Genomic DNA, 23,180 nt, shown 5'->3' with positions numbered 1-23,180 from the left:
TAAAAAATTAGAAGACATAAAAATCTATTAGTTGTATTCTGAAAATACAATGGTTTTGACAACACATCCCTTCATATTTTCTGTTTAAACCTATTTCAATCAGTTGGCTGCACATTTCACTACTTGTCTGCAAATTTAATTGTTTTTACTGAAGTTCATTTGTGGATATGAAAATCTGAAATAACTTCTAAGACCACTTCATGGTTTGTGCTGTTTCTCTTTTACTAGTTTATGCTAATTTTATACTACTTGCCTTGGGAGAAGCTGTTCCACACTAGCAAAATCATGCCCAAGAAAATCATTCTGGAATGGGAAACTCAATGAATACAAGACTGTGTTCTCTCACCAGCTCTTTGTGCCCCACAAATGTGCTCTTTGCACAGTCAGGAAGAATGGTGTTTGATTAGTCTGGTTGCTCTTCAGAGATCACTAAATTCACTAACTCCCATCAGGCTGAAATCTTCTTAAGAACAGTGACAATTAGAAAGATCTACAAAGCCTTTTTTAGGTTGCTCTAAGAGCTTGTGCTCTTCCAAGCAGAAATCATCTAGAAATTCACCCAGAAGCAGAAGAATGCACAACTGTGAACAACTGTCACTGCCATGAAGTGGTTCAGCAGTGACTCCATGAAATGCCTTGACTGCAGAACACAAAATTAATTTAAATGGTTTAACAGCAGTGCTGCTCTGCCCTGGCTGGCACCAGGTCAGCATCACGAAGGAAATTCTATCCCAGCACTCAAGCTCTGCTCTCCCTACCTCAGGTGCCCAACACCAGCCCCACCAAGCTCTGCCAAACTGCACATTAGCAAGCAAGGAGGAAACCCACAGAAGGATTTCCAGAAGGACAAAAAACCCATCAGGTGTGTCAAATCTCTGACATTCAGAAACCATTTGGGGAAAGCGGCACACGCTGACTTAAGCACTAAAGTATGGATGCTTTAATTAATCCGGGGTGAATTTAATTGCTTTAGTTAAGTGGAAATCGGGTTAAAAATGATGCAGAGCATGCTGGGGTGTGTTAAAAACATGACATATGAGTTGGATGAATCGATAAATTAAAACTGCACAGATGTTTTAATTAAACCCAGGAAACTTAACGAAGATCACTAGAGACTTTTAAGCCTATGATTAATTCAATTCATTTAAAATACCTGTAGAGATATGGGGATGCCTCCATTTTGGGAGTTATAGAAGTTCTCAATCGATAACTACTTAAGCTGTTCTACAAAAAAAATGGGATGATTTTTATAGAAGTGACTGGACAGCATTAACAGCACAATTAATATTTACATTCTTCTGAACACTCAGCAAACTTTTGCTTTGGCCCAAATTTATCACAAAGGTCATATTTTTTTTCTCATGCCTTCAGTGTGAGCCTATCCATCAAAAAGAAAACACTTGCTGTTCCCTCCTCTACCATTGCACAAAGTACCTGTTTCCATTAGATAATTGCTTAGCCTAACAACTGTTACAAAAAATCTATGTAAGAAATACAAATGTGTCTTCCCACACTGGAACCAATTTCCAGAAATGCAACAATTTTTTCAAACAGTCTTTGAGGTAGCTCAGTTGGTGCAAGTAAATTTTGCTTGACTATTTAACCCCTGTAATATTTGCAGTAACAATAATGCAGTCCATAAGAATAAGGAAATCAAAACTAAGCCAATATCAAATACCTCAGAACTACTTTAATGGTGCAGTGAGAGGAGTGAAGCCCCATTACTGCTTTTGTGAAGATGAGCTTAGACAATCTCACTAACCAGCAACAAAGATCTTAGATGAAGATATTGGAGTGCTTCAGGGGAGGGAAAGAGATCACTGTTCTGTCTCCCTGGAGAAGGCACAGCTGCACAGAAAAAGAATTTCATGCGGCATAAAACAAACTACAAATTGGACATGGAGACAAAAGAGGACATTTGAGTGAACTGACACTGGACAAACCAGCTATCTGTGCCAGGACTTGATCCTGTCAGTACATTCTGGATTCAACTCTTGGTCAGCCAGGTTGTTTCTTTCTCCACCATGGCAGAAGCTCTGCCACTGTCACTGCCTGTGCTAAGGGAAGGGTGCAGTTCCCCACACAGTGCAGAAAGTGATTTGCAGCAAATCCAGATCAGGTTCTGCCTCTCTGCTGCACCCTTAAGAGCAGCACAGTTCAATCTCTTTTTCATTTGCATCAATGCATTCAAGGAAATGGAAGTTCCCTTGCTCTGGTTTTGATTTACCACAGAAGAATGAGACTGATCAGTTTGCCACTTATTTTATGCCTTCGAAAAGGAAGGAAAAAAACCCAAAGCAACCAAACCAACTCTTTTTCTGTGAGTAACACAGAATCAGAGCTGTGAAATTCCTGCTTTAGATAAAAGCAGTGAAGTTGCTACAAGACCACGCAGAGAAACAAGTTTTACTTCCTACCAACAGATGGGAACCAGCAGATGTTGAAATCAGCTACTGTCATAGACAGGCATGTAGATATTCATTCCTATGTTTTGATAACTTCATCACTAGGAAAACTGTGGAGGAAGGCAGAACTAAACTATTTCAGAGTGTTCAGTTGCTATCCCAGTGGAAAGAGTCAGTGAGGAGTCAAAGAGATGATGCTTCAGAACAGCAGCAGTAAGGACAAACATCAAATACCAGAAATTCCCTTCCAAACATAAGCACTAACTGCCAAAGTCACTAATGCTTCTAGAAAAAGGAACAAAAAGAAACATGAAATATTTCTTCAAATATTTTTGGTAAGTTTTACACCATTGCCAGTGAATGGTGTAAAAATTCTTGCTCCTGTGGTAGTGGCTCAGCTCTGGCTAAACAGCAGTGCAATAGATGCAGGACTGCACCCACAGCTTGCAGCATTCAGGGTATTTAAAATGCAGGCTGGTTTGGTTTCATTTCAGTTACTATTATTTGCCTTGTTAAATCTACCAGAAAAGTTAAATCATAACATGTTTAACTGCACAGTTCCACATTAGCTGCAGATATTTAAACATTTTTCTACATTTGAATTAGAGATTTTTTTGTTTGTTTGAGAAAGAGAATGGGGATGACAGTTAACTGAATTTAATCTTACTGAAGTAAGAACTAAATATAGAAAATATCTAAATTACAGTTTTGAATCCAGATATAGTGTAGGTGTGAAAAAAGTCATGCATGCTGAAATCTGAGGCTGTGATTCAGGGCTGTTTCTGTTATTCAGGGATGGCAAATGTCTAAGGATGTCTGACAACAGCTGTATTTCTATAATGTGATTCACAATACTACTTTATCATAGTCACTTCAATGACATTTGCCATCATCACAAGGACTCCAAGAAGATCCCAACACAACTGCCAGGATGAACCCTTAGAACTTAATGAGATAAACAAACACCAGTACAATTCCAGGGAGACAAAGCAAAATAAAACCAAAATGTAGATTGCAATACAATTAGATAAGCTAACCAATTAAGCACAAAAACAAATTACAAGGCATACAGCATAGTGAGCACAATTCAGCTCAGCAGAGCTGAGTGGGAGCAGAGAAATTCTTGGCCACCAATGGAAGTATTATGAAGGAAAAAAGCTTTTTTGGTTTGCCAGAACTAAGCTGCAGAATGGTTTTTGTCCAGCATGTATTTATATGGATGTCCACTTCCTTGCTGCACTCAGAACCTTTTGAAATATTCTACCTACTGGAACTCCATTGAAACAGAAGATATTTGTGCAAATAGATGTGCTTGTGCTGCACATGTTTAAGAAAGGAAGAAAGAGAAGTAACTGATAACGCAGCAGTCTTCAAAGGCAGCTGTGAGAGATCAAATGAATGTACCCAGGTTTTATTAAGTATGAAAATATTACATAATGCTGTTAAAGAAAAATCCATTAATAAGATTTTGCTGTGTTTCCATGTGCTTTCCATCTTGAACATAAGCAAAGCAAACTTTCCCGTAATACGAAGCCAATAACATTTGGTTCCAGCTCAGCTACAGTACTTACTGCCTGTGGCTCTCTTTGGTCCCTGAGTTTCTCCAGGTGGGGTAGAGAATGTTCACACAAAAACCCAAGTGTTTGCTGAAATCAGGGAATTACAATTCCTTACATGTCCACTTTCCACCTATTATGTTTTGTCCATCACTGACATCAGTGACTTCTGTCAATTATTTTCTTCTTCCTCCATTACTGAATTCCTCAGTATTCTCCATTATTTTTTTTCTTAATCCTTTCAGCTTTGTCTGAAACTTCCTCCTGCAGAATAAATCTGCCTTCTTAGCTGCACCACTACCCTACAACTCTTTGGGAAAAGGAATCATGCATAATTCCAAGTTCACAGGCTGCAGATGAACTCAGATATACATGAAAGGACAATGTAATTCACATGGAGAAATTTGCCTGTATGTTTACTGGTGGTTTAATAAAGAAAACATGCTAATAAATTGCTACATGAGATGCAACTATTAGGTGTATTTAACAACATTAAATACATTTTGTTAAAAAGTTTAAAGCATTTTTGTTTCCCTGTAGAGCCCCAACCATAACAAAAAGAATGAAGGATGTACTTCTAAACAACAGGGGAATCTCCACTTTAAACAATTCAGGACAAGATCTTTTGCAGATAAATTCTTTATAACCCTAAATTCAGTGCTGGAATCAGCAGAAGCTGTAGAAACTTTAAGAAGAATGTGAAGTTAATATTTTGCATGTTGAAACTTATATTCTTAAAGTATTATATACTCAAGTATTCCTTTAAGGAGTACTTGAATTCCTTTATGCTACAAGGAGCTCCTGGGTGCTATTTCAACTTTGCAAATACTTTCTTACAAAGAATGCAGAGGGTATGAGCACCACTTCCAGCCTGGTGCAGGAAAAGGAGCAATCTGAGCGCTGCTAATCCTCCTGTTCAATCTACACTGTGCTGGAGGGACAGGTACACATCTCTAGGCAGCAGTGAAAATGTTATGAGTTAAATGCCTTGTGTTGTAACAAATTTAACAAGGTATCTGCTGCAGAATTCTAGAGCCCAGCCCATCCATCCAGCCCCTGTTCTTATTTCCAGTCTCCAGGAGGATCCCTGAGGATTGATGAGGAAGCTCAGACCAGACTCGATGGCTCCTGTTGCCCTGAGCCCCTTCTGGAGCCGTGAGCACTCACAATCTGAAAGAATTCAGCCTGTGACCCCTCCAGCCCCTGGCTCCTGCTTAAATTGCCAATTAGAAAGAGTTGCAGTGATGGATTTTGTGTTGGCACCCCTTGGCTGCCTGACACTGGATCAAAGCTACTATCTCATTTCATGCAGGCCAGCTAGCAGCTGATAGACAGCAATGCCTGTCAGTCATTGTCAAAATAGGCTGCATGTCTATTTATTTATTCTGTAATTAATATTAGCCAGAGTTAATGGCACAAGCTCCTTTTTAGAGTGTAATGCATTTCTGTAAAACCAAGAAAAACAAGGGCAGGCAGGCAATCACTGCCCTGCACATAAAAACCTGGAAGGCAGCTGAGGACATGACCAGTTAGCAAGAAATGAAAATAGCCTGCTAATAAAATGTGAGACGGGGGAAACAAGAAGAAAATTTATAACAAAGGCACTTTAAGGTACTGAGTCAGAGAGGTGGGAACTGCTGGTGGGGAGCACTGCCAAAGGCAGCCTTGTCTGTTCAAGTATCAAAATGATGCTTCCACCCACTGTGAGGGAAGATTTGAGTGACAAGCCAGGGCTGTGCTGCTGCTGCAGCACGCACACAAGTTGGCACACATACACACATAAATACACAAAACCCAAAAACAAACCCACCCAGAGAGAGATACAAAGAGAGAAGCTGAACATGCTGGATTCTGTCAACTGCAAGAAAGGATGTGAGATGTGTGTGGGTGACAAGTCAGGAATGCAGCATTTCCAGAGAAAAGCACACTTCTTTTTTCTTCCTTCAACAGTACAGTGTAAAATGATACATGCTATGATTATGAACATCTAAAATGCTTACTAATAGTTACTTCTTCTTTGATTTACCTTTTTTTTTTCTCTATCTCACATCTTCTCAGACCTACCCTGCATTCTTGTTCTATCAAAGTGGAAAATACCATCATTCTACTTTTCATTGAAGTTCATAGTCTGGATTTTTTTTTTTTTTTACTTTTTTTCTTGCTTCACATTCATGCTTTGACAAAGTTTTTTATGGACTTTATTCTGCATTGCCTCTCTAGGTCAGAATTCTACCCTGGCTTCCAGTAAATAAAATCTACATTAAATAAACACCTTTTTCTCCACATTGATAAATTCAATCTTCTTCAGTCATGTTTATATGTAACACTGCTTCACTAATTACATTGCTAATTTATTAATCTAACCTTCAGCTGTGTGCCTCTTCTTTCCCAGTCTTTTTTCAGGCCTTTTACCTTATGGAACATGAACTTCATGCTCTAACTTCATTTACAGATCCCCTTCAGCCCACACTGCTCACTGCTTGAATTCTGACTTCAACTCTTCTAGAAGTTAGGATAGGATGCTTTTGAAAGTGAAATTTTTGAACTGCCTTTTTTTTTTTTTTTTTTTTTTTGAGCTGTTTCCTGTGCTCAGTCTCTCCTCTGAAGGCCCCATTTCCCTCCAAGGTGTTAACTGCCCCATCACCCCTCTTTCAAACTGCCTTTACCACAGTGTTCCCCCAAGATGACAACAGTCACACTGCTGGTGTTTCTATAACACTGCATTTTCACCATTTTCTCCTGTACCTTCATATCTGTCAATTGGTTCCCATTCATTCCCTTTAAACTTCTGTTGAGGTGGTACATCCCTGGAGTCAGGTGCTGTTTTTATTTGTTTGCTTTGTGTGTAAAGGATTAACCACAACATGTCACCTTTACCTTATGGCTCAGGACAACATTGTAATAATGCCACCAACCTGCCATTTTTTACACTTCTCCTTTCCAGCTTTGCTTTGCAAACCCATCTGGTGATGGCATCACCATGTTTGATCCACCCTCCCTTATTTCTCTGATCCTGTTATTGCATTTGAAGGGAGACACTTGAAGAGTTCAAGACCCTTTCCCCAGTTTGACTGTGCCATGGAAGGCCCAAAGTGCTGCCCCACCTCAGCTTCCATCTCCTCTGTGAGGCCAAGGCCATGTGCAGGGCAGGGAGAGGGAAAAGGGGATTCAGCATCCCCTCACCTTTTCCTTCAGAGTCCAGGCAGCCTCTGTGTGCTTAAGCTGTTTCCAGTTCCTAAAACTTCAACCCAAGTTCTGAGGACAAATAGTGATTCCCTGAGTCACACAGAGAGGAGATGTACACTCCTATAGATCAGCAGCTGGACGTCATCCATTCCTGTGGCCCATGTGCTCTACAGCAATGAACCACATTCTGAGTTATTCTGCAGGATGCACCCCAAAATTTAATGTTGTCCCCATTGCAATCACTCCCAGAGCAGTGTGTGCCACTGGGAGCATTCTGGACACAACACAAAGACAGCAGTTTCAAGCAGTGTGTTCCATGGATGAAAAAACTTTACTTTATGCACTGTTGTCAAAGCAAGAAGCCTCTGAAAAGCCTCAGAGCAAGATGAGTCTCAAACAAGAAATCAGATAACAACTACAAAAATGCAAGAGTTGCTACTTCTAGTAATTATACCTTACTTACCTAATAATTGACAGTTTCTTACATTTTTTGTACAGAGATTAATAGCCCACACATAACAAAGAAAATGGCAATGGTAGGAATTCTTACTGTGGTGCAAACAGCAAATCCATTAGGATAAATTTAAAGAGAGAGAGACGACACGTTACAGCTTTGTAACTATTTCAAACTAAATAGATGTTGCAAAAGAAATAAAAAGAAATTTAAAAAAACCTACCCTTCTTTTTATACTTATTAAAGTGGCGCCGTCCTTTGCCAGTAAGCCAAAAACAAACAGAATGAAAATAAAATAATGAAAAACCCACACAAGGAGAACAGGAAAAGAAATTGCGAATAACATAAATCTGAATAATTAGAGTTCTTAAAATCAGATTAAAAAGTCAACTGATCAAACATTGCATAAATTTCTGGTTTAAAAAAAAAAATCCAAAAGCCTTCATTTCATTTAGATTAAAATATTAAACATGTTTCTTATTACATTGCATAATCAGCTAGAAGTATCTGCTAAATGGCAACTTCATGGCAGTTGACATAAGCTACTTGACTCCATTTTTGTCCTTCTTTCACAAATTGGACACCATCTCTTAGCAGGCTATGCTCATCATATCAATGTAGAAATCCTATGTGATGGTGCATTGTTCACCTTTTCAGATTAGCTAAAGATGCTTATGATGCAAATCCAAGTATTTTAAAATGCAAAATTAAAGGAGGCTCTGCTCACAGTTTCAAAATAGTATTTGACAGAGTCTTTGGAAGTGGTTTTGTTAAAGGAGTGGAAGAGTTGCATGCCCTTCAAATATCTTATGAGATGAAATGAAATTATAGCCAAGTCTGAGTCCCTTCTAGAACTCAACTCATTGTAGCACTGAACTCCATCCCCACGTGGTGAAAGGCAGGACATGCTGATGGATGCCTGCTGCAGATTCACCACAGACCTTGAAAATCCAAACTAGGATCAGACATAAACAGCAACAATTCTAAGCAAGCACTTCTTGATATACTTCAGTGGTTTTATCACAGAGCTTACAGAAAAATAGAGATGAATGGAAAAATGTGCAAAACACCAAAAATTACAATAATCACAGCTGCATGTCTGATTCTTTAATTGATCCTTGGCCAGAGAACTTTTCACCAATAGCTCCTACACATAATTGTGGACAAGAGGCTACTCACAGTGCAGTTCAATTCACAGCAAATCTTCCACTGGCTTTAACTGTACACACTTGCTTTATCAGGACACATCTCTGCATGGAATTATCCTTTGATTATCAGATTTTCTTTTTCTTTGTATGCCATATCTTATCCACATGAGATCAAAATGTATCATTACCTTTTTTGTATGTTAGATGAGATTCTTTAACCTTAATAAGGATAAACTCCAAAGGGAATTTTGCCTAAGCAAGAATGGAGTAAATCTGCTGATACTGAATACCAGATAATAAGCTATTTCCACAGAATCAGAATGAGAAATACCCCACACAGGGTTTGGCAGGAGTGTTTGAGAGGGTGAAGTTTGTTCCATTTCAATCAGGGTATGAAAGTGTGTTACACCCTGTGGGTTGGGCCAAAAGTTCATCTCTTTCCAATAATTTTCATAGTGTTTTCTTGAAGCTAATGGATCTGAAGTCAAATCTGTGCTGTGTCCCACAGCTTTCCTTCATTTTTATCTTTTAGAACCACGTGGATGGAGGGGTCCCTGTGCACTGCCTGCAAATGGTCTGCAGAGACTCCCCTGATGTCTCACTGCCTCTGATGGCCTCAGGATCAGCCCTGGGATGAAGGATTGTGTTTCATATCTGTCAGACTTGGGGTGCACACAAAGGGAAGCTCTCAGACTGCTTTTACTGCATGGACCAAGTTCTAAAAGCCATCTGAGGAGCTTGTTCACATTTTCTCCACATTTGAGTCTTGACTCAACTTATTTTATGGTGGAGAAGTGAGATATTGAAAGATGCATTGCTAAGGAAATAATAATTGAAAAAATCAAATTGAAAAAAAACATTAACCTTCCATACTTGTTACAGGTCAAATATAAATTTAACCTTATGGTAGATGTACATTAAACATGTGTCCATACATGTAATATGATGTAAAAGATGTAATTGTCTATCTCATTTTACTGTGTTTTACCCTGCATAGAATTCCAATTTTGATTTCTGAGTTCTGAAACTGCTCTTACATATGAAGAGCATTCAAGTAAGCAGAAAAGCCTGTGGCTGTGAGAACAGGCATGAAAGGGGTGAGGCAGAAAGCCCCCACACCCAGCTCTCAGGGTAACACTGTGCAGCTGTTCCAGCACAGAAACACGAGTTCTGTCAACACATCCATGTTCTCATCTTGTGCAGTTTTCCAGGCTTCTTTGTTCTTTAGAAATACCATCATGTCTGACAAGAAAACAGTACCAGAGTTGAAGGAAGCTTCCATGAAACCATTTCTGCTTTTGAGGGGAAAGAGACAACACAGAAAGGACAAAGCAGGAAGCAGAGGGAATGCACTGAGGGGCAGGAGAAGCCTGACAAATAGTTTGACAAGCACCCTATTCAAAAGCTATTTATCTGTCACAGCCTGAAGGAAGTATTTTCTAGCACTAACACAGCACACAGTGCTACACAGAGGTTCAGTAGACAATGCAGGATCGCTGCACAACTCAGAATGCAAATGAGTTGATATAATGGCCATGTATGTGTGAAGGGTGGCAGTGAAGCACACAGTCACTGCATGCATACTTTCACAGGTTAACACCACAGAAAAGCACAGAGCTGTCAGTCTGTATTTATAGCTCACATTATCACACCATTCACTTTGTGCAATACAGATATCTCCTCTTCAGATTTACCAGCTGTCTTAATTTCTCAGGTAATCAAACAACTATTTGAATGTTCTGTAAAACGAGCAGGGTGAATGCTGAAATAGCAGTCTTAGCTTTTCAAGGCCATTGGGGTCTCTATTTCTACTTTTGGGTTTTTTGGGTTTTTTTTGGGTTTTTTTTTTTTTTTTTTACCGGGGCACCTTCAAGAGCCAAGTGTGGAGACAAAACCCAGAAATTACTCACTCCAGTACAACTATAGGAGCTACTCAAGGAGTATTTATAGACACATGGATGTGCCGCAGCAGTGACCAAGGTGGGGCACAATGAACACTCTGCATCAGGAATCTAAGAAGAAATGAGCAAATTTCTAAGGCCCTTCAAGTTATCTTAAAAAGCTTTCCAACACCAGGCTTTCCCCCTTGGAACCCTAAAAACCCTGTGAAAAATAATTGTAAGCATGATATTGGTAGTGTGCCTAAATCTCACACAAACTAAGAAGGAAGCAAACTGTAAAAAGTTCTGAGTGTGCTCAGGAGCAGAGAGGAATACAACCAAGCCACTGAATTTAGACAACACATCTGCTACTGGCTGTACAAACTAAAGAGTTCCTTCTCTGTGAATCCTTTCCCTACCACTGCTATCCAAAACTCTCAGAAAAAACTTAATGAACACATACTGCCAATCCATAGATGTCATTTAGATTTCTACTTAATCCTTGATAGCAGTGCATTTCCCAGTTTTAGTTGTTAAAATTTACAATTGACATTTCACAAAATGTTTATTTTAAGATTTTATCAGGTCCTACCTATTTTCCTACAAAAGGCAAAGTTCCTTTGGTCAAAGAGTAATTTTATATGCAAGAAAGATGCTTTGTACTAAAAGTAAGGCTCAAGCAAGCCAGAATATGTACTACACTCTATCAATGAAGACAATCAGTCTTTTCTTGCAGACCAGCTAACAATTATCAGAAAGTGTTGATAATTCATTCACTTTTCCAGAAAATAAATATTTTCTGCCATTTCTGTCTACTACCTTTGCCACAAAAAAAGGCTGTAGCTATGCAAGCTCATTGGAAATGTGACAATACTTCCTCAAGATCTAAGAATAAAAAAAGCAAATTGTTCTATTTGAATCTAGCTCAGACCCATGCTAGCTAGCAAGGCATTGTAGATCAATAGATGACAGACACACACTGTGGTTATTTGTAAATATAGGGAAAATGATACCTTTAGCACAGTCTGCTCCATGAAATCCTGGAAAACAGTGGCAGACACCTGAGACACACTCGCCATTCCCATGGCAATGACGTGGGCAGTCTTGCACCGAGTCTGAAATTAAAGCATCACAAGCACATTAATTGCTTAGTTTCTACTTAGGCTACAGTTATTTTGCTTATTTTTTTCTTCATTTTAATTTGTCCTCAATACTTAGAAGTGCAACCCCTAACAACATTAGCAGCACAAGGTTCAGGTGAGGCAGAATGCAGAGTTTCATGAGAGCATGAGTACAGGTAGAGATCTGGTGACACACTAAAGTCACATATTAAGTTCTGGGCTTTATTAGAAACCAAAGTCTTCTGATGGTGCTCAAAGCCTCTGTTCCAAAAATAGGCAGGACCTCTTAAGACCTCTACATCCATGTTGAGTTTATATTGTGCAGCAAACACAATGCTTCCTCAGGAAAATCAACACTCTCCCTTTTGCAATGAGACTGTTCTTGCTCTACCACCCTGCCATGAGAAACTGATCATCCCAAGGACTGTGTCTTCTTTTCCTTCTACAGGCATTGAAAGCCTCATTAATTAAGCTGACAAAAGTATCTGTTGACCATGACAAAGAGGAGCTCTTTTGCTGTGGCAAATCTACTCAATCTTTAAAGAAATTAATTAAAAGATGCAGGTGGCTGTGCAAGAGGATGAAGAAGAGTTCTGTAAAAACACAGGACAAAGTTCAATATCAGAGTTCGAGTGACTGACTGAAATGTTGATGACCTCAATAATATGAAAAGAGTAGACACATAAGCCTGATAACATTTTAGCTGCACCAAAATACTTATTTTCCACAATTTCTGTTATCATTTGGATAAAGCACACACTACTTTGCATAAAAACAATCTAAAGATAAAACTCCATTTTTGAAATAAATTCTTAAAATTATTTTAATTTGAAAGCTGTTGGATTTCAGCAGAACATATTTTCAACAGTGAATTATTGGAACAAAAATCTAATTGGAATATTACTCTTCACTATCATTCTCTGTTGCTGTGGGACCTGTGGTTCCAAACTAAATGGTTCTGACAGCCCCAGGCACCAAATCAAGCTGCTGTACAACACAGAAAAGAGAATTTGGATTTGGAACTAGCAGAACTATGGAGAGTATTTTTATTTGTCAAATAAAACTGCAAAGAAGAAAAGGATTCAAGTAGAACTTTAAATCTAATTTCACAGTTACAGGACACCAAACACAAAATGTCTAAAGCAAATTTTTAAAGAGATGTCATTAGCTTGGGCTCTTGAAATGAGTCATATAAACAATGGAAAGTAAAAATTGAAATGTAATGCTCAAAGATACCAATTTGTCTCATGAAGAAGCTTGTTTATAGATTTATTCATTATTTTGCTTCATGGCACACAAAAGCATTTTCTATGTATTCAAAATCATGGTGAATTTAGTATTGTCTAGGAGTTAACATAATTTCTGTTATTCTTCCTCCTCTTCCACACCAGAGAGATGTTCAGCTGTCTCAGAGCCTTTCATTATGAAGCATCTGATACAAGGTGTGTAGAACCAGATAAAACACTATATTTTTCTCCAGATTTCATTTCAATCACTATCATTGCTCTATCAAGTAGCCTACCTGGCTATTACACCTTTGATGCTCTTGAAAGCAATAGCCTTGACCTGGCAACCCTGTAAAGGGCAGCTTATAATATCCTAAGGTTTTCTAAGCACTGGGGCATAACAAGATATGAGCACAAATATTGTTGTTTTTAGAGAAGTGGAAAAAGCCTTCTGTGGAAAATATGGGGGAAAATTATATAATGTCATGGTTTGGCAGGGGAGGAATTTAGAGAAGTGATGCAAAAGCTTTTTATGCAATTGATAGCTTGTGGAACCACTACATATTTTCCAACATTCACAGAAAAGTATTTTTTCATCTTAATTCAGGGTAACAGAATCAATTATGTTTGTACTTAATGACAGTGTTGATTATTCACCTACTCCCTTTGGGATTTAGGCAAACAGACTGAATGCTATACTAATGTAAAAGGAAAAAAATCTAAGCTACATATTAATACGGCGAGACTAGAAAACACCTCTGACTATTTCTCATCAAATCTAAACCCTCATTTTGACTTTTTACAGCTTCCCTGAAGTAAGAGGAATTACAGATTTATACAACACAGTGCCATTTCAGGCTTCACCAGCCAGGACAGAATATCACAAAGGATACCTCAGAATTTGTTACACCTCTGTGAAAAGACAGTCAGCAAAGTTCATTAAGAGCTTCAAAGGACAACAAATCTAATAAAGCTTGCAGAATTTAGACTCAGTTTGATTCTCAACTGAATGTAATCCTATTCTAACAAAACTGCAGCTGGATGTTCTTCCACCATGTTGAGGAGATGACTCACTGCTAGGTGAGTGGTAAGCTGTAAAGCAACATACAGCTAATTAACTGGCTCAATTAATCTCTAGGATGGCTGCAAACAATAATCTCATTTGCAGGTATCATTTTCTTGAGCTGTCTTTCCACCAAGATTAAACAGCTCTCCTGTTGGATACTATTCCACCTGGGTGTAAAGAAGCATCTTCAGAGAAGCAAATAAAAAGTATCAAAATGACAGAGATAAGGGAGAGGAACATTAGCTGGGGAATGCTTCAAACCACACTGAATTTTCTGAGCCTTGTTTTCCAAAAGTAAACTCGAGATCTATGGGAATGCTAAAATATTAAGAGAAAAATGAGTGAATTAAAGTCAGCACACCCCATTACTGATTTTTTGCTAAAGCAGTGTTGGGGAAAAAGATGCACAGCACCACATAAAGACAAACAGGCCAAATACTGAGGAGTGCAGGAAAATATTCCAGCTCTGGGTAAAGGAGGGTATAAACAGAGAGGAAAAGTGCCCAGCTGGTGGGAGCACCTACCCAAAATGACTGTGCTGAAGGAGACCACCTCCTTGTCCTTGCCATCGTTGTAGAAGGCCAGGTGCCACAAGCCCACGTCCAGGTACTGCACGAACACGGCCTCGTTCTGCACCAGGGTCTGCACGCTGCGGCGCTCCCGCGGCGACTCCACCACGCTCCACTTCTCCTTGCCATCCAAGCGCTCCATGAAATCATACTGCAGGGGGAAAGCAAAACAAGGGGGGAAAAAAAAAGAGAACACAAACAAAACCCCAAACAGACCTGAATGCAGAATGGTTCAGCTCAAAAATCTGACTGTTTTCTCCTCTACTTTGTTTTAAAATGGAATTCTGGAAGAGATGGGAAACTAACATTTACTAGCTGACCATGGAACACAAAGAGATTCTGAGACTTTTATTCTTTCTTAAACAGTGACCTAGAATAATGCATCTTTCCTCTGCACAGGTGATCATAAAATGTACAAACTGACAGGATGGTTTTTGAGAAACAATTTGAAATCTATTATTTGACCCATTAATTTTAGGTTCCTACACAGCTTTCAGAGACTCAGGAGACCCATATCCTTTTCTAATCAAATGCCTGCAATAAATTCTTTTTGAAACAGGAATAGATATCTGAGGTGTAACACCAGACATATTGTTGAATGGAAGCCTCCAGAATGTGAAACAGGTATAGCACAGACAGGAAATGTGATTGTCTAAAGTAACTCATGACCAGATAAAAATACACTGCACAAGTTTTACATCACAAAGTTGCTTACCTGAGGTTGTATGAGGAACAATCAGGGCAAGTGTGATACAAAAACCAGAGGGAGCATGGAAAGGAATAACACAAATAAGGGAATTGAACATATATTAAGGAAAACTGAGAATTTCTGTTTGGATGGCTTCCAAAGAAGGTAGAACATTGCATTAATCTTTGGAAAAGGGATCAAACAGAGCAAGTGATTATTTAGAACATAAGAGCGATGGCACCATTAATGGCATGAAACTAAAAAAAGAAAGAAAGAAATTTAAGATGAATGTCAGATAAGCTTCCCATCTATTAAGCTCAGTAAATAGCCTCCCAATGGAGATGCCACAATTAAGCAAGACTGGAAGAAATATTGGTTAGTCTACAACAGGGAATAACTCTGCATAACAAAGCAGCTGGGAGAGCTGTCCTAATAGGCTTTTTTTCTGTCATTAATGTCTGTGATTCTGGAGCTCTCAAGCTCAACTGAGTAGATCTCATAGTCCCTATCTAAGGGAAGCCCTTAAGAAACACCAAAACCAATATATCTAATCTTTTGATAGCTGTATAACAAGTCCCCTATGAAAACACATCTTGTTTTAGACACATTTATCTGTGTAGGAGTAGATAGAGATAGATAGACATGTCTAAAGAAAGATGCATGTGTTCAATAAAATACAGTAATAGTATGTGCTTGCTTGCCAGTAGCTTCATTACATTTCCCTCTGCATTTCCAGGCTGTGCCCACAACAACTATGAGAAAACATCTACCTTCTCCTACTTTCAATTTAAACAGAAAACTGTAACCTTGCTCCTAAATAGAATAAACATCCAGAGAAGGACACACAGACTGTCTTTCACACTGTATTCCACTCAGGAACTGTGAGCCCTAGTAAATTATTCACAATTTGTGATAAAATAATGAAGATTATCCCTATTAGTGGAAGACAGACAAATTTAACACTCGAGTGCCATCACATCTACCCAAAACTGGGGTATAAAACCTCACCTTTCCAGCTGAAAACCTCTTATGTACCAGCATTACAGAGCCCTGGTAGGCTCAGCCTCACAACAAAGGGAAATGTCTGCCAGAACTCTTGTCTTCCTGGTAAACTGTGGAACTGACACCGACCTGCAGCCTTTCCACAAAGGAAATCCATAGCAGGGAGGAATTTGACCAAATCTACTAATGCTGAGAGTTATCATCACAGTGAGAGCATTATGCACTCTACCTATTATTCTATGCTTTTAAACGAGGAACAAAGTAAGAGAAGTGGAATAAAAAGTTTCACTCAATATCAGATTGCCATCCACTTGAGCCTTTTCCATATATGATTTAAATGGGAAAAGGTAAATCAGATAAATTAGTGAAATTCAGGCAAAGCATGCCAAAGATGTAGAGAATTCTGGCAAGCCGGTAACTTTCAGCATATGTGAGGTACCAAACACACATATATCTATCTCTGAAATCAATGGCATTTGGGAAGATTGCTAAAAGCCATTGTCTAACAGTCAGAGGTTAAGGACAGACTCATCACCTCCTTGGGAAATGTTATTACTTGGGCAACATCTTGGGAAAAAGAAATTGTGCTCTTCAGAACAATTGTTCACAAAGGGTCAACTGGGGAAGCAGCAATAAAAGCTGACATTTCTCACTGGCAACACGCTGTTCCTCTCTGCTTGTGCTGGCAGGTTCCTCTGCCTCCCCCTGTTTGATGCTGATTCTACCTCATATAGCAGAGAAGGCTCAGCAGTTGGCCAGATCGAAGGGGAAGAGTTTTCAGCCTGAAGCTGCTTGAAGTAGTTTTAGCTGCAGAATCTCTTTTCATGATGATGGGGTGTGACCTGGTGAGAGCAGGTCCCTTGGCATGGTGATTTTAACTTGGTACAGTTAAAAGGGTATTGCCCCTCTTTAATCAAACCAGGACAAATAATTTAATGGCCAGGCAAAAGCAAAATGACTGAATCTGGATAACTCTGAATGCTGAAGTACTGGTGCAAAGTGATATAGAAAACAATGTTACATTTTTATCCCTCTTCGGATTTCTCAGGACTGAGGAAAAAAAAAAAAAAAGAAAGAAGGAAGTTAATGTATCTGCTGATGGTTCCCTGTATGCATTAATCTTAATATGTCAGTAAGGAGGAGGTATTTGTGCCCCAAAATCGAAAATCCCTGACTGAAGGGTCACCAAGAAGACACTGGGAACTCATAAGCAGATAAGATTTCTTCACATGCTTGGCTGAATTATCATTTTGCTTTTCATGGCCCTGTTGATTTTCTGATTTACCACCCTTGCATGATTAATTACTTTTACATAATGTTGTGCTGAAGATATCACTCTTGCTTTAAAGCTACTTATTGGCATATATGAATAGATTAGAAAACCCATCTAGGAAAAGGAGGCAAGTAATTTCATGATCATTAAAAAGCAACTGTGGAATCCTTAATCTAGCACACACACACAACTGCTGAGGAAGAGGCCACTAAATCACATGAATTAGGGAATGGACATGTCAAACCAAATTAAATCACTGAAGTAATTTGGAAGTTTCACTGACTTTTGGCTTTTTTGTTTTCTTTTTTAATGATCCTTTATAGTTCATGGCTTCATACTGAAAGTCACAAAAATGGCTAAAACAGCTCAGGAACAACATGCAGCAGAAATCCCAAATGACTACATCATCAGAGTTCAATTTTGCAGCAGGGAGTACTTACTATGATTAAAGCCCAATATAAGCAACTGACTTGCCAGCCTCCCCTGCTAAACAAATTCCAAATTCTCGCTCTCGGTGAGTTTGTTTATTTTTACTACCCAGCATACTGAAATCCTACTGCTTACTTTTATTTACAAACCTAAAACCTCATGCTAAGTTCTTTCTGAGCAATTTGTTTTTATAATTTCTCCATTCAGGGCTCTCTACCCTGTGATGCATTTTATTCATGGGCTAATAAAGGCTTTCTTTTTCTGGTAACCATGGGGAGCCAGCAGAACAGTGTGGGAGCTCCACACCTATGGCTGTGACTCCAGCACTGCACAAAGCCACCGAGCCCAGCCACGCACAGAGGAAAGGAACCACTTGTGACCACTGCGGAGCTGAGGGAGCTCGCAGGGCTCAGGACTGGAAACGCAGAGAGCTGCCATAATCTTCAGGGATTTTCTTGGATTTGAAACAATTTGCATACCTCCACAAAATGCCTAGGAGTTTTTGAGATTAGGAATTGAAAAGAATGATCTCCTAGAGCTCTTGTCTCAATGAGGGATGCATGTTCAACAGGAGAGGGGGAGCACGCCTGGGGTGGCGGCCAGCACTCGCCTTTATGCCAAAGCCCTGTAGGATCCAAGCAGCCAGGAAAACATATGGCAGGGAAACTTGTTTGCAAAGTGCTCTAAAATTAGTTCTTCATAAAATCCAGTTGGTAATTATTCATTAAAACACAGCCATGAAACATCTGACACCCACGATGGCAGCCAACCAAGCGGTTTGTTCCCACATTTGGATTTCCACAATCCAGCCAGTTCAGGCCAGCCCTGTGGCCACCAGGCAACTTGAGGCGCTCAGAGCACCTAAAAGCGTCTGAGCACCTGCTAAAAGCCAAGGGAATATTGATGCTCCCCTGCTCTCAAAGGTTTTTTCCAAATAAAGCCATTTCCTGGTCTGAATGAAGAGAGTTTTCATTTTGACATGAAACATTTATAAGTATAAGCCATGATGCTGGAAATGAAAACAATACAGCCCCACACATTGCCTTCTCCAGACATTCCAGGGAAGTTCCTCTCAGGTTACCTCATTTCATGCATCATTTGGAACGTGCTACCAGCATGTAGCAACACCACAACTCCTGTAAGCTCTGCAGAGTCACTTCATGCATTATTTGATATTTACAGTTCATTTTCTATACATTATCAATTCTATTAATATGACTCTTGTCTGCTAAATTCCTATTGATCATTCAAGCCTGCAATGTGCATTTTGTTACTTCTGCATAGGATTCTGCATAGCAGTACACAGGTTGGAGGGATTTTGCCCAAAAGCACTGCATTCCTGTTTGTACTCTGCTTGCCACTCAAAACTGCATTTTTGCCTCTCCTCAGAGCTCCCCTCCCCATGCACACAGCACTCAGGCTGCATCCAGACAAGTTTACAGCTACATCAGTTTGACTGACTAAACCAGGCACTTAGAATATTTGCTAAACAGTAATACTGAGAAGGTTAAATCTCAGCAGGGCTCTCAGACAGGAACTGCATCTTGTTGTCTCAGGTTAATCATGTACCTAATTTGCTGATTATTGACTTGTTCCCACAAAGGATTTTACTCAGCTTGACATATGAGCACTGATCAGTGATGAACTGTCAAGCTGTTCACTGCTTTAGAGCTCATGTCCCTAACCTACAGAAACAAGGATTTTAAATTTCAATTTTAAAATATCGTCTGGTGTCAACTTCAGACTGTTTTCATTCATACAAAAGTATTGTGCTCCTTTCTGTCAGAACAAGGCTTCTTTTCACTAACTCAGGTCTGTAACAGCTTGCATTTCTTATTCTAAAATAATTTCATTTGGTAGCAGCTTGACTGAATTTTGATTGCTGGGCAAAACTGCCATGGAACCTCCTGCTGTAGCACCCTATTAACAAGCACCAGGACCCTGCCTGAACGTGGGAAGTTTATGCTGGTTCATATTGCAAATTCAGACAGATCTATACCAGTTTATACACAGTGTGTTTCATTAACCCCACTTATGAAGAGGTTTAGATCTGTTTCCTCTGAAGAAAGCAGGTACCCTGAGGAGGAATCCAGCTCAACAGGAAACACAGATGATATTTCTCATTAATTTAATTTAATAGAAAGGTCAAAAAATTTCTATTCTATCCATGTGAGGTGGAGTCAAAGGAAAAAAACCTCTGCCTGATCACAGCCTTCTCAGATGAGAACATCATAATGAAACCTAGAACAAATACATCTGATCATACTGCAAAATAAAGTTCATCCTGAATTAAAAGAAAATATTTTGTACTACCAACTACTTCCAACTGGATTTCTTGTAAAAGATACAGGCATATCTCCCTCATGTCTTAGTCAAAAAATTAAAATTAACCTGTATTTATAGCAAACTTTGATGATTGCTTTGGAGCTTTGGTTGCCCTAAGTAATTTTCATTTAATGATTTATACTTTTGTTTGTTTCCCTTAAATAAATTCCCATTTTATTCATGATGGAATAGGGGAAGTGAGCACTAAAATTCTGAATTAAATGAGACATGTGCAATGAATTATGTCATGACCTCAATGGAACAGCTGAAGATCCACAGACAGAATTTCACCCTCAAGACAGCATACTGAATGAAGCCTTACAGCCAAAATCAAAACATTCTGAAGAAAGGCTCCCACCCTGGAATACATTCTCTGAAGATATATTTTTTGTGCTGCCTGGATGGCTGGAAATGACTGAAAATCAGTCAGCAGCCCTCTGCAATTTCCCAATTTTTCCAGCCTTTGTATCAAATTTCAGGACAGCATATGCTAACATGGAAATCTGACCAGATCCTTCCCTCCTCGGGCTGGGCACTGCTGATCCTGATTTGTTACCACTCAGAAACACCCATACAGTAACTCACAGAACATGGCAAAACAGCTTACTACAGAAAGCTGATGAATTCTGCACAGCCAAAGCTCCTTCTGCACAAATTCTTAGAAGCAGAGGTAATAAACGCAAATCAACCTCCTCACTCCTTTACTCCCAAGTTCAATCAAAGATTTGGGTCCTTAACTCATCAGTTTTTTCTCATAGATAACTGGATAGTTTTATCCCAGTTTGTGCCAAGAATATACCAGAGAATTAAGATCTCATTTGAATGGCAAGGACATAATTACTTTATATAATAATAATAATATATTGCTTAAGTATGTAGCAACCCAAAAATGTTATGATGAGGCAAATGAAGGAGTTCAGGAAATCCCTAAAGTTGAATTCTGTAAACTCCAACATAAACCTAACAAAGATGACCTAAGTTTTGCATTCTGACATTGAAAGGCAACAAACACATTGATAAAGTACCTGGGCATGTGATGGTGGGAGTCCTCTTCTTATATAAACACCAAAAAGAGCATCCTTCCCTAAGGATATGTTGAACTTCACGAACTGTGGCTGGCTGATATGGATCTGAGACCTCCAAAAAACTCCTGGAGGCACCTCCTGGGTGACCCTGTGGCCAACTTCTGTTTCTCCACTATCTATGCTGCTATTCCTAGTGACCCATGGTCCTGTAAAACAAAAGCAAACATAAATCAAATGAGACAACTGGTTTCAATACAGGTAGTTTTATTCATTCAAGATTAACATCTGTGGCAGTGACACCTCTTAAATCAAACTGTAACTTTCTTATTCTGATGCAATCTGCCTGCTGTTCCAATCAGGATGTAAGATTTTGGCCCTTATATTTGAAGCAAAAACTCTGCAAACCTTATTTTTCTGTGGAGCATCAGCAATCTTCTCATCCCTGAAACCCTTTAATTCTGTGATTGCTCCTCACTGATCAAACAGCAACAGCAGAGTCAATTAAACACACGTGAATCTCTCTGTGCTCTTTTCAGTTGCATCTTGTACACAACTGGAGTATAAAAATGTGCCAGAAAGGTGAACTGAAGGGTACCTCAAATGTAAATGAACTGATTGCAAATTTTTATTATCACTGTTTTCTTCACTGAAGTGGTCCAATAGACTTGAGCTCACAGAATAGAGTTGACAGAAGAAATGAAATGCACACAAAAGGGTTTAGAGGACAATGTCTGTACTCTAACATGCATTTCTCCTTGAAACAGAGTTAGCACAGCTCAGTGCAGTGCCTTTGAAGCTCTCTCTGCCTGAAGGAGGGTCTATCTACAAGTCTTCTTCCCCTGTGCTCTGGTTAGTTAAAATCCATCATTTGTTGGTTTTTCAGCATGCATTATTGAAGACAAGATACAAGGCCTTTCTGGTTGAGTGCTCTGGCTTCCAGCCCATGAAATAGTCAACTCTTAAAATATGGTGCAAATCCCTTCTGTTCTCAACTGAACAGGTTCTGAGGCTACGCATATTTTAAACATGGAGTGCAGAACATGGAATTAGCAGTGTTTTTAAGCTACAGTATGCAGCATTGCTTGGTTTTGTGTTCTGTATTCCCAAACAACATGGTGAGAAATCCATTTAAAAATTCTTACAAAGACACTATAATAAACCAGACAACCACAGAAAATATCTGTTGACAATCACAGAAACTTAAAGGTATCACTAATACCACTATTACCACAGAGTGGATGGTAGTGATACCTCTGATAAAACCTGACAGCATTTGTAAAAACTGTTTACTTCATGGGGCTTTTTCTGTTTCCTTCATAGGAGTTTTGTTGTGGTGGTGTAATGCTATTTTCAATAAAGGGCAAGTTACTTTTGAAATACCTTCCAGCACTGTATGAATGTAATGGGATGGCACAGAACAACATATAATTCCAGTAGGTAAGTACATAACAGCTTTTCTGTCTTGACTATCTTTAATTGAGAGAGCAGCAAAAGCACGGTTTCAATTATAGATTCTAAATTATCTATGTTAGCAGCACTTACACTTGTACATAATGAAACAGATACTATGTTGGCAGTGTTTTGAATTGGTAAAAGAATGCTCTGAATACCAACTGCTCTACAGTTTTTGGCAACTTGTTTGTTTTTTTATTTTCTATGTTAATGGGTCTACAATAACATCACTGACAAAGAAAGGGAAGGCAGGAGAAGCTGCAACAAGAGGCTGCAAAAAGGAGGAAAAATGGCTGAGAGTGTCCAGCAATGTGCCCTTAGAGCCACAGAGAGCAACCAGATCCAAACATATCCTGCTTCATGGATTTCATTTCT

The 23,180-nt window shown here is 39.1% G+C and overlaps 1 protein-coding gene across 22 annotated transcripts in view; it reads right to left on the bottom strand.

Moving 5' to 3' along the window:
- TENM2 (teneurin transmembrane protein 2) overlaps nucleotides 1-23,180 on the bottom strand; it is a 1,510,370-nt gene that overhangs the window by 92,825 nt on the left and 1,394,365 nt on the right. For 15 of the 22 annotated variants that reach the window (XM_074551980.1, XM_074551988.1, XM_074551987.1 and 12 more), the window contains 4 exons: nucleotides 21,354-21,559; nucleotides 14,567-14,762; nucleotides 11,643-11,744; nucleotides 7,825-7,857 (listed from right to left, as the gene is read on the bottom strand). In XM_074551980.1, coding sequence (XP_074408081.1) covers nucleotides 7,825-7,857; nucleotides 11,643-11,744; nucleotides 14,567-14,762; nucleotides 21,354-21,559 — 537 coding nt within the window. The remainder of the gene's footprint in view (nucleotides 1-7,824; nucleotides 7,858-11,642; nucleotides 11,745-14,566; nucleotides 14,763-21,353; nucleotides 21,560-23,180) is intronic. The other 7 variants (XM_074551989.1, XM_074551990.1, XM_074551991.1 and 4 more) reach the window with 1 other exon arrangement.

This window comes from Zonotrichia albicollis, chromosome 15, assembly GCF_047830755.1.
Source record: "Zonotrichia albicollis isolate bZonAlb1 chromosome 15, bZonAlb1.hap1, whole genome shotgun sequence".
Classification (NCBI taxonomy): Eukaryota; Metazoa; Chordata; class Aves; order Passeriformes; family Passerellidae; genus Zonotrichia; species Zonotrichia albicollis.
This window is presented reverse-complemented; position numbering and strand designations above follow the sequence as displayed.